Source organism: Acomys russatus, chromosome 21 (genome assembly GCF_903995435.1).
Source record: "Acomys russatus chromosome 21, mAcoRus1.1, whole genome shotgun sequence".
Lineage (NCBI taxonomy): Eukaryota > Metazoa > Chordata > Mammalia > Rodentia > Muridae > Acomys > Acomys russatus.
This window is the reverse complement of record NC_067157.1, coordinates 26,426,101-26,438,647: the sequence shown is the minus strand read 5'-3', so window position 1 is coordinate 26,438,647 and position 12,547 is coordinate 26,426,101. Positions and strand designations below refer to the sequence as shown.

General features: G+C 40.0%; 1 protein-coding gene across 4 annotated transcripts in view; it reads left to right on the top strand.

The window, feature by feature from the left end:
* The window catches only part of Ptprk (protein tyrosine phosphatase receptor type K), a 529,549-nt gene that overhangs the window by 396,061 nt on the left and 120,941 nt on the right, over positions 1-12,547 (top strand). For all 4 annotated transcript variants that reach the window (XM_051164144.1, XM_051164142.1, XM_051164141.1 and 1 more), the window contains exon 8: positions 10,491-10,793. In XM_051164144.1, the coding sequence (XP_051020101.1) occupies positions 10,491-10,793 (303 nt within the window). The remainder of the gene's footprint in view (positions 1-10,490; positions 10,794-12,547) is intronic.

Below are 12,547 nucleotides of genomic sequence, written 5' to 3'. Positions count from 1 at the left end.
TAATTTCATTGAAAGTTCATGACCATAATTATGCTACTGTTATGAATGGCAGTGTAAATAATCTGTCTTTTTTTTTTTGGTCTTAGGCAACCCTCTGAATTATTAGACTCCTTACAAAGGGGCCAAGACCCACAGGTTGAGAACCACTGTTCTAGACAGTGTGTGAGCAAACTGGAGAACAGAAGACTTATGAGATCTGGGCAGAATGTCAACACACTCTCCCTTTTCCTCATCCTGGTAACTGAAGCAAATTATCTTTAGGAGGCAAACATAACACCAAAGGATGGGCAAATAGAGACACTTCTGCTTGTATGAAAAACTGCTTGTATGAAAAAAAATTGAGAATTGGAGTCATCTTGTAGATCTTGCAGCAAAGAGTGTTATAAGCATTATTTTCTTTAGTTCTTGAAGTAAAAATATTCATAAAAATAAATTTTGACTGCAAATGCAGTGGACCAGTGTCTATGGTAAGTGTACAAAATATTCACGTCAGTTTTCAGAACATCCTATGAATAATCTAGTTCATCTCCTGTAAGGGATGACAATACATTGAAAACCATCTTTTAGAATTTTTCCATGGCTGTTTGCAGCTAATCTTTAGTCATATCAGTTCTTATGCTGTGCGTTATAAAGTTGTGTTCTACAATTTGCTTTTTTTTTTTAATAATGATTCTTTTTTTTGACTTTTTTTATTAATTTATTCATATTACATCTCGATTGTTAGCCCTTCCCCTGTTTCCTCCCATTCTTCCCTCCCTCCCATTTCTCCCCTTCTCCCCTCCCCTATGTCCGTGACCGAGGGAGACCTCCTCCCCCTATATATGCTCTCAGAATATGAAATCTCTTCTTGGTAACTAGCTATCCTTCCTCTGAGTGCCACCAGATCTCCCCATCCAGGGGACATGGTCAGAAAAGGGGCACCATAGTTCGTGTGAGAGTCAGATCTCACTCTCCACTCAACGGTGGAGAGTATCATGTTCGTTGGCTAGGTTTTAACGGTAAGAAAACCTTACTTTAAATTTTTTATTTTTCCCAAGGCTAAAAATTTTTATAAGAAAAATGAAGATTGTTTCTATACACGTAGATGATCTTATTTTCTTAAAATCTCTCTCTTTTAAATTTTTCTCCAAGTATAGACTATCACCTGTAGGACTTGCTCTAAAGTTTTAAGTAACATGTGACATACAATGCAGGATGCCTCGAAGTGTGTTTCATGAGTTCGATTGCATGATCTAATGCACTGCAACAGCAAATAATGTAAATAAAACACAGCAAAAGGTTCCTGAGTTTTCAATTAGCAACATTTTGTAAACTGGGTCTATTGGGACACTCTGAAAGAAGGTATATCTGTTGGAAAAGAGAGCCATTGTCTTTTTCTTTTCTATTGATGTCACTCTGGTAATTGTATTCTTTAAAAAAAAAAAAAATCAAACTGTTTGCTTTGTGTTATTGTAGGGAGGGTCCTAACATGTGCAGTATCTGATGACCCCCAGGGAGGCTCTCCGGGGCGGTGAGAATAACTTGTCCTGTAATGGGATGCTAAGCTCACTGTGGTTCCGGTGGCACCTGGTAACTATTACTGGGACTCTGCAGGATAACTGAATGAGCCAGATACCCTCTGTCACTGTATATCCCTTGAGTCTACGCCTGTCACTTCAACCACTCAGCCAGAAAACCAGAAGAACTGACAGCTGCTTTGTGATTATTCCTGGTCCTGAGGCCCCCTCATGTTACAGCACTAATCAAGCCATCCCCTCAACTTGCCACTAATGCAACTTGACCCGTGGGAGCAGAGATGAAATTATTTGGGCATGGCTAACGAGGCTCTAACATTGAAAAGACATGAAATATAACACCTTGATCACACTCCATTCTTACTACAAGAATAAGAACAAAAACACAAACACTCGAAGTCAAGAGTAGAAAATGGCTTCTTACAATGTCACAATTTCCTTTCCCAAGGTGCAGCACTACTTTTTCTTTTTTATTTATTTATTTTAATTCATCCATGTTCCAAAATTTCATCTCAATCCTATTTTGGTTCATACTGGCAAATATCTTCTCTGACAGACAGAAAATTCACTTTCCTTGTATTTGTTTCGATAAATGGAATGGTAATTGTGTTTTGCTGTGAGCATCTAAAATTTCTGATGAGAAGACAGCCAGGAGCAAGCAGCTCCTGCCATGCATCAGTGTTCTTAGTCTGTGTACACCGTTGACAAGATCCTCCTTTTTTTTTTTCTTCTCATGAGCTTTGGGATATCTTCTATTTTTCTCTGACTGACAGCTGGATAATAAATTTTATCATGAAAAACAGATTCTAGGGAGATAGGATCGCTGTCCTCTGTTCTCTGATGGTTGCTGGAGCTTTTGTTTTCATAACTCTTTCAGAATAACTAGAGATTATCACTACAAAAGGTTATAAATATTGACCTGTCTTGTCTCACATTGTTTAGCAAGTACAAAAAAAAAAAAAAAAAAAAAAGGAAGAAAGAAGAAAGAAAAGAAAAGGCTTCTGTTTTATTTTATTGATATCTAGAACAACTTCTTGCTGTAGGGTGGTGGCTCAAAGTGTCAACGGGTCTCCTCTGTCACTGTGGTCTTTTCTTTTACTAACCTTTTGAAAAGGATCAAAATAGTTCATTTTATCCTATCAAATTGAATTCAACATGTGACATATAACTTGCTGTCAGTGTAAATCCCAACTTTGATCTGTTTAGAACTGAAGTGGATACAATGAGGCTTGGCATCTTGACCCATGTACTAATTATGTAACAGTGGCTGTGGATTTGATATAGCTTTGGCCACTACCTGATATTTTTTTTTCAGATTTTATTTTATTTTTTATTTTTTGACATATACATTTATATTATTACACATAAGTAGAAAAATTAGATACAGTAAGAAAAGCCACCACGAAACAGCCAAGGCTCATATGAATGTTACATTCAAGGTGTTTTGGCTAATTGCACTTGGCATCCTTGTAGAAAACATCTTTCCTATCTTGGTGAGTCTAAAATTCTGAATGAGAATCAGTATCTATCATCTCTCCTCCCTGCCAACTAAAAACCTCTCTCTTGACCTAAAAACATCTTAACCCCTAAATAGCTTAGCAAGTCCTCAGTAGTTCCTGCCTCACAAATATATCTGTCATCTATATTGGGCCAGAAGGCTGAAGATGATGCTCCATCGTTATAGAATTTTTTGGTTGACTGTTCAGGCAGTAAACTGCCTCTGTCATTTTTTTCCCTTCTCATTTTGGAAGCTGCTATCCTGCACTTCCAGTTCACTAAAGTAATTAAATTTCATTCCTTCTCAAGTCTCCTGTGGGGTTGAAGACCAGATAGATTAGTCTTGCAATTACACTACCTGATATTTTATCTAGATACAAGATTGCCTTTCTTGCTGTAATAGCTAAGAAAGGAATAGACAACAAATGTGAGAAAGGATGGAGAAAATTAGGTAATGTTGCTGATCAACATTCAGCCAGGTAGGTGGAGCTTCCTATTCTGACATTTCTTACTGCATTAAAAAAAATATCTCGTTCCCGGGTTTCGGCAATAGTGAGCTGAGATTTTAAGGGCCTGGAGAGATGGCTCAGTGGTTAAGAGCACTGACTGCTCTTCCAGAGGTCATGAGTTCAATTCCCAGCAGCCACATGGTGGCTCACAACCATCTATAATGTGATCTGATGTGCATTGTATACATAATAAATAAATAAATCTTTAAAAAAAAAATATCATCTGGCCTCAGTGGAAGAGGATGCGCTTAGTACTGACGGACTTGAGGCCTTTGGGTTTGGTACATGGGTGGGGGACTCCCAATATCTGAGGAGAAGGTGAAGGGAGACTGGGCAAAGAGTGTGGGAGGGTGGGACTGGGCAGAGAGGAGGGAAGAGCCTGTGATCAGGATGTAAAGTTAATTAATTAATTAATTAATAATGAGACAAAAATATTGTGGGGTGGCAAGATGGCTTAGCTGGTACTGGCCCTTGATTCCAGGTCTGGAAACTTGAGTTTGGACTTAAGTTTGATCCCAGTGTCCCTTGTGGTGGAAGGGGCTCACTGATCCCCATGTGTTTTCCTCTCTCTCTCTCTTCTGTACATACATTGTAGTGTCTGTATTCAGACACCCGCACTAAGTAAACAAATGGGAAACCTTAGTGGGGAAGAGTTCTCCTTGACTTGTCAGGAAAGGGAAACAGAATAGAAGTCTGTGCCTATCTGTTCACTGGTGTCATCTCTCTTAAGAGAGCTTGAGCTGGGCGGTGGTGGCACACAGCTTTAATCCCAGCACTTGGGAGGCAGAGGCAGGTGGATCGCTGTGAGTTCAAGGCCAGCCTGGTCTACAAAGTGAGTCCAGGACAGCCAAGGCTACACAAGGAAACCCTGTCTCAAAAAAAAAAAAAGAGCTTGAACATCTTCAAAGACTGGACTGTAGGAAGGATCAGATATTGTGTTTCTCTTCTGTATTTTTGTTTCCTCTGTCTCCAGCATTGTTCATGATATACCAAAATGAATTCACTCTTAGAGTTTCTCAACTTCTCTTTGAGTCCTAACGGCACAGTTTCTTTCAGCCTCATCTCTTGGTTGGCAATGTAGGAGAGAATTTGGAGGAATGTGTTCATTGAAAAGAAATTTCAGAAAGATGTTGACTGGTCTGTTAAGGTGGACCATGAGGCGTTTCCTTTACCACCGTAACATGGAAGAGTTCCTGGTTCAGGTTAAACCATTGTTTTTCTCTGTTGTATGTGGTGATGGCACAAAATACAAACTAGTATACTATACTGATGGATGGAGGTGTAGCTCCAGGATAGAGTTTTTTTTTCCTATGTGTGCTGTGGACCTTGGGTTTGATCCTCAATACCACAAAAGGTGGAAGGAAGGGAGCCACATGGATAGATTCAACTACGTAGATGCACTCATTTCTCTAAGGTGAATTCTGTCTCATTATTAAACCCTCATTTCTTTTAAGATGCAAAGACACACAAGCATGCACACACACATACACACACACCAATAGTATAGTGAGATAAACTTTCAGCAAAAAGGGCACAATAATTGTACAAATGTGTTATTACAAGACCATGTTTGTTACAGAAATAAGTTATCAAGTCCTAAAACAGTAGAGACAAAATTTGCGATTGACAAACCCAAAGACCAAGTTAATAGAAGCAAATACTCCAGCATCCCATGGCTCTCTTCCAGTTCCAGTTGATGCTGAAGACGTTTGTGTGTGTGTGTGTGTGTGTGTGTGCGTGTGTGTGTGTGTGTGTGTGTGTGTGTGTGTGTGTCAATTTTCTGGGAGCTCTTCTCTTAATCTGATGATGTAATCTCCTAACACTTTATGAAGAAAAATAACACAGTTCAGTGTTGTTGTTTTTTCCCACATGTGAAAATGAATCTGAGCTTTTCACACTTGTGTGTTCATGTTTGTTTTATTTAGTTTGTCCATTTCAGTTCATAATGCACATCAGATTCACAAACAGTCTTATCATTGGGGAGCCAAATTGATGGAGTATGATTTAGAGCAATCTGTTTCACTCATTTGGGGCTCAATTTAAAAAAAAATAATCAAATAAACAAATAAAACAAATGGCTACTTTCCATTCTGGGCAGTATCAGTAAAGCAGGCTTAATTCTTTTTAGGAGCTAAGGTTTTAAAGACAATAAAACATTGTCTAAACATTAGTATTTAGACAAATAAAAGATCCAGCTGCATGGTTTGATGGTTCCTTAATCGATAAGAAGGTGGGCTCAGACAGCAGTGTGTTTTAAATAACCTAGCGGGGCCTGAGGAGCATGGCCAGAAATCAGACTGGGATAGTTCCTAGCAGGATCACGCTGGACGAATGGGATGCCACAGCAGTCTAAAGGTCTGACTTCCGCTGTTCACCTAGCGGCTCTCTAGAAGAAGCTGTTTAGAAAATGATGTAGCATGGGTTAAAACTCTGTTCAGTGAGCTTTCTCAGGCTTTTTCATGAATGAATTTGTAGTTATACATAGCTCCAGGTCCACGGCCCTTCTCCTACTCTCTAACACGCTATCCTAATGTCTCAGTTGTCTCTCTCTTCCTCTCACTGCCTTCTTCCCTGTACCGCCCAGACCTTCGCTTTCCCCTTCATCCACACTCTCCCTCTGCTACCTTCTGCCTCTGCCTCTGAAGGGATGTACATACCCCTTCCTTTTATGAAGGTAGACCAGTGCCTCTCCTCTACTCAGATATCTTTTTCAGAATTCCTCAGGTATTTAAAACATAAGTTGGGTCAATTATTGCTTATATGCCTTGCTTCCCAAAACATAAGTTAGTTCAATTATTGCTTGTTTGCTTTACTTCCTAAACTAAGACTTGGCTAAAATGATCCTTACATTCCTGCTTCTTAGTTTACTTCCTGGCTAGCAAAGCAATAGGTTAAATGATATTGAGATACTGAGTCACTATATCATTTAACCTCTTAATATGCAGGATCTTGGTTTTGTTTTGTCTTCTTTTCTTTTAAGAGCACTATATTTTTTATGCCATTCCTTCTGAGCAGATATATAATACCTATTCATACATCTTAAATCCAACTGGTCACCCATTTCTTTAGTTGTTTCCTTCTATGCGGTACCTACTCCGTCTCTATTTTCCATCCTTGATCAGCCCAGGTTATTTCCTTACATAGTGCAGTATTTGTATGTCCCTACCCCAATGTCAGTACGTATGACAGAGCCTCCAGTCTTACCTTTCTAAGGCAGTTCGGTTGACTACATTGACTTTCTGCCCAGAAACTGTCACTTCTACTTCAACTCTGCTTCGCTCACTGTTTGTCTAGCCAGTCTTTCCAGCCATTTTATCCAGCTGGGTATTTATAAAGTAAGCAACTGGGAATACATAGTTTTCTCTCTTTTGTGCAATTATGTTCCACATTTCTTTTCACCTTATTTCTTCTGCTTTTGTGTTGTTTATCTGAAATATGTCTGAAGAGCTAGATTCTGTCTTCTGAGACCTAATGCACATGTCTCCTCTGTTTGACAAGAAGAATTTATCACTCCCTCTTGTGTTCAGACACACCGCAGTGTTCCATTCATGTCTCCCTCAATCAAAATAGAATCTTTTTCTTGTTTTATCATCTTTAATAAATAAGGGGTGATATAGAGCCTTTATTATGTTGAGGAAGGATAGCAGGCTACCAAGAAGAGACTTGATACCCTATGAGCATATATAGGGGGAGGAGGTCCCCTCAGTCACAGTCATAGGGGAGGGGAATAAGGGGAAAATGGGAGGGAGGGAGGGAGAAATGGGAGGATACAAGGGATGGGATAACAATTGAGATGTAATATGAATAAATTAATAAAATATATTTAAAATAAGGGGTGAGCTCCTTAGGCCTAGCACTGTGTTTTATTCATTTTACTACCTTCCGTATTATTTTGCATACTTTCATGACAGTCCACCTTTGTTTCATACTAGATGAATAACCTGTAGGCGTTTCTATGTGACCATCTGCTGCTTGAAGAGCTCTACGTTAAATTGTGTTTCTCCTTAAAGGTCCTATAAAATGTTGCTGTACAGCCTTTTTGCTTACTGCCTTTTAGTTATTGGTTTTTGATTTTGTTTTGTTTTTCAATACAAGATTTCTCTGTGTAATAGCTCTAGCTGTCTTGGAACTTACTCTCTAGACCAGGCTGGCCTCAAACTCACAGAGATCCACCTGCCTCTGCCTCCTAAAGGCTGGGATTAAAGGCGTGCACCACCACCGCCCGGCCTCCCCTTACTGTGTTGCCTATGTTTCTTTAAAGAGGGCATGAGAAGGAGCTGGGTTCCAAGCCAGCGCAAACTGTGCAGCAAGTCCAAAAGTAACCATGTTTAAATCTCTGCTTAACAAGAATAGGGTAGCTGATTACGTTTATTCAATTATTCAGTTTATGAGAGCAAAAGAGAAATGGGAGTAACAGACTGACTTTGTTGAAAGACTCCTCATGTCTTAGAAAACAATGTCAAAATTATTTTCTTAATCAAATACTGGCTGAAATGTTGGTTGTGACATACATGCATAGGATTAATAATACGCCCTTCCCTGATTTGTATTGAGTTTCATATGCAATTCGCTATGAATGCCAAACAAATAAGCAATATTTAAGTATATGCAAACCAAATTATCCAAGTGCACTAGTGCACTTTTACCTAATAAGTAATTGTGCCAGTTTAGTTGCTGTTGCTATGATTGAAAAAAAAAAAAAAAAAAAAAGCCTGAGCAAACCAACTTGGGGAGGAAAGGGTTTATTACTTCTTACAATTATTCTGCCATTAAGGAAATCCAGGGCAGGTGCTCAAGGAGGAACCTGAGGCAGTGTCAATGGAAGCATAACCTACACCTGCTTGCTCCCCACCACTGGTCGAGCCTGCTTTCTTATACAACTTCTGCCCACCTGCCTAGAGGTAGCACAGCCCCAGTGGACTGGATCCTTATGTAGCAAATGCCTCATACCCTTGCCTTGCCCCTAGGCCAGTGTGATGGAGGCAGTTCTTCAGCTGAGATTCCCTCTCCCCAGATACGTCTAGGCCTGACAAAAATTAACCAACACAGTAATTTATACATCCTTTGCTAACTGAGTTTTGTGAGAACCTGTGCACATGGGCACTGCCTTCTTTCATGATGTACAAAATGATATTAGATTGTAGACTAGCTGCAACCTGAACAGTGACATGAAATGAAAAAAAAAAAAAAGATGGTGAAAGAAGATGGTGGCTCAGGTATAAAGAAATGCAGGGACAGAAAGAGGAAATACCAGGTTCAAAAGGAGAGGACCGATGTAAGCAGGTAGCATTACTAAGCAAGAGGTTTTATCGCGGTCTTTTCTGTCATTGGCATCCAGGGGGCACTCATTCATATATTCCAGAGATTTCACTTCCTTATTCTGGGTACAAATGAATACTTTATAGCCAAAGGCTAGTTCAAGTTGACCGTGGCCCCTGAAGAAAGTCTTGATGCTCCAGCAATTGTGAAGTTACAGTTTCTGTGGAGATGGGTAGAGTTAATGCAGCTGTTAGTATTTGGTCAGCTGCTGGATACTGGAGGCAAAGACTGATCCAAACAGGAAGAACACTTCACTTTCACCCACTTCCCCTTTGGGGAAAGGAGTAACAAAGAGCTAAATATGGAAAGGCCGGTATGGTTAGAAAGCTGCATTCTTTCAGCCTCTCTGTGTGTTTAGGATGGCAAATAAGGTCAGATCTAGTGCAGGGGGCACACTGAAACCTGAAGAGGGCCTCCCAACACCTGAAACCTAAGCACTCGATGTTACAACACTTAACGTACATGGGCACACAGGGAATATTTAGTTTTGCCGTTTTAAAGTAGCCCCCACTTGGGATTGTTTCCCATTCTACACTGCAGCCACTGAACAGGAGTCCCATTTTAGGCTTACCATCTGTGTGGCATTCTAATTATTTTTATAGAACTGAGATTTTTTAATCTCAAATATAAAAAAAAATGTATAAAAAACATCCAAATCAGGCCTTTTGTGTTTGTTTTGCTTTTATCCCTACTGCTTTCCAATTAGCAACGTTGTTGACCATCCTGACTGAGTTAGGGAGGAAGCCAGCCAGACCTTGAGTTTGGCCTCGGCTTCTTTATTTTTTTTGTCTAATCGATGTCTTAACATTTTTGCTGTGTTCTGGTTTCTGTGCTGTGTAGGGTTCACCACAGCCCTGACTTTCGTAGAGTAATTATTTTGATTAAGTTAGACAATTAAAGTCAGTCTTGCATGAGGAGTGGATACCGCTGGGAGTCGGTGATGGACGAATTCCAGTCTCCTCCAAGTGCTCAGGCCTGCCAGCGTTTTCCAGTTGAGTGAAAACTCACCACCTAGTATGGTGTGTATGACAGTGAGTGGCTTGTCAGACTTGAGTGTTTCCTAGCAAATAAGTCACAAAGAGATCAAGGAGGAGAGAAGATGGTGTTAATATCCACATACGTTCTTGTAATTTTCCTGCATTTTTTATTTGTGTTGATGAACAACTCCATTGCTGAAATAATTAGTGTTAATTAATATCTGTGTCATTTTTGGTAAATGGTAGTTTAGTGTTACAATTAGACTAATTAGTACGCACCATAGCTTAGTGACATGACAAATCACTGAGCACATTGACTCTGGTCCCTTCTGATATATGAGCTAATCTGCTTGCTTAATAATGATGAAAGAAAAGGACAGGAACTGAACGGCGACAATCGTCAGGCGTTGTTTTCACGTTTCTGATTTTCTATTTGGTAAGTTCTTGAGTACTAGGAAACATTGTTGTTTGACGTTTTCGTTCTTTGCTTAGTATTGAATCATAGTCTGTAGACCTTACCAAAATAAAATTATGAATAGGCAAAACACTAAAACCCAAATAACCTCTTGACATTCACTGGACTTGCATACGCCGTGTCATGTTTAGCATATCTCTCTTCCAAAAGAATTCATAGTCATGTTGACATCTGTCTGCAACTCTGATTTGCTTCTCAGAACCTATGCGAACCCCAAAGACATTGAAGATTGCTGAAATCCAGGCAAGGCGCATTGCTGTGGACTGGGAGTCCTTGGGTTACAACATTACTCGCTGCCACACTTTTAATGTCACAATTTGCTACCATTACTTCCGTGGCCACAACGAGAGCAGGGCGGACTGCTTGGACATGGACCCCAAAGCCCCTCAGCATGTTGTGAACCATCTGCCGCCTTATACAAATGTCAGCCTCAAGATGATCCTAACCAACCCTGAGGGGAGGAAGGAGAGCGAAGAGACGATTATCCAAACTGATGAGGATGGTATGCTTGTGTTTGCTGTCTTCACAAGGGGGGGGGGGGCAAAGAATTGCTTCATTTCTTTAAGTTTACCCTACATTATCCAGCCCTGAACCCAACTCAGAAGCCCACCATTGTCCCATCCCAGTTTACCTATAACAGAACGTGTGTTCATTAGGAAATAATCCAAGATGGTGCGCACCCATGCTGTCTTTTTGTACAGTGACAGGTGAAATGGAAATAATGCATAAAGCCTAAAGAGTTTCTTACCAAACACTGTATCAGTTACCTATTGGTAAAATTCACTTTCTCACACATTGTGTGTACGTTTTGTAAGCCATATTGGCTGCTATTGTTTTTCTAATGTTTGAAGGTAAGATACTCCATCTGATTGGGAGTGGGTTTTTTTTTGTGTGTGTGTGTGTGTGTATGTGTGTTATAACACAAATGGCACAGGATTTTTAAAAATAAAGAATTCCGTAAGAAAATAGCAGGCCATCTTGTTTTATAGATTTTATTACAATCTGAGAAATGATATTCATGAAAAATTAAGTAATAAGAATACACATCTATATTAATATTATAATACATGTGCTTTCCTCCTAATGATAGGATACATCATCAACGTGAATATGAATATAGTTCCTCATTGAACAGAAATATATAGGAAAAGTCCCTAACTGTATTATTTTACTAACAACTATACAGTTTTAAGGTGATGCTTTTTTATGAATTTTCTTTTATAAATGAATTGCATATTGAGGGAAAGCTACTATATAGCGATCTGAAGCAAAGCTTACCAGGACCTAGCATTTATCAGCCCCTTCTATAGCCAGGAAGTTCTTCTGCCTCTCTGCTTCCATTCCTAAGTGAGGAAGGTAAGTCGCGAGCTCTCCCGTGGTCCCACTCCTTCTCCATTTCTCCTTGAAGAGTTTGATAGGATGCCCATGTTGTATTTGAGTTTCAGAATGAACAGTTTTACAGCTGGACACCCCCCCCCACCTCCCTTCACACTTTTAATAGGCCGCTCTGTATCTTGTAGCGCCTAGCAAGTAAGAATAAGGCCACAAAAGAGGCTGGTGAGTCGTAATTTCTAGAAATGCCCATCCAGCTTTTCTCCCCCTGGAAAGTGGAGGTGACTCTGGCTTGTCCTATTGCATTGCTGTCTTTAGAGAAGCGAGATCCTCGCAGCACCCTTTAGCTCGGACTGCAGCAGCACCATGTCTGTGGTCTTTCTTGTATTACAAAAATTTCTGAGTAAGAGTCCTGTGTCTTCTGACGCATGTGTTATGGTCATGTCTGAATTCATCAGAGGAGGCTGTCTTGGTCAGTACATGCATTCATCTCTTGAAACCAATGCGGCAACGATGTTTAAGTAAGACATCAGCCCTAACATGATTATGAAATTATCACTTCCATCTGCATTGCCACCTCCACCCTCCCACCCACTCAACCTTTACCTGGCAGAAAGGAACAGGTATGGGTAACGGATATGGAAGTCTAAAAACAGCTACAGATGTCCTAAGGAATCTCACATCTCCTGACATGGAGTAGAGGTTTCAGTGTCTATGTCACACTAAGCATTTTATAACCCATCTTTTTAGTAATAACAGTGTATTTTATTGCTTGCTGTTAACATTTAAAGCCAGGATGTCTTGAAAGCATTTAGATTCAGCTGCATGAGTTTTATAGCGTCACTAGTTTTTATCCAGTCACCCCTTTTTTTTTTTGTTCTGCCTGCATGGACACCTGCAGGCCAGGAAAGGGCATCATGTCAC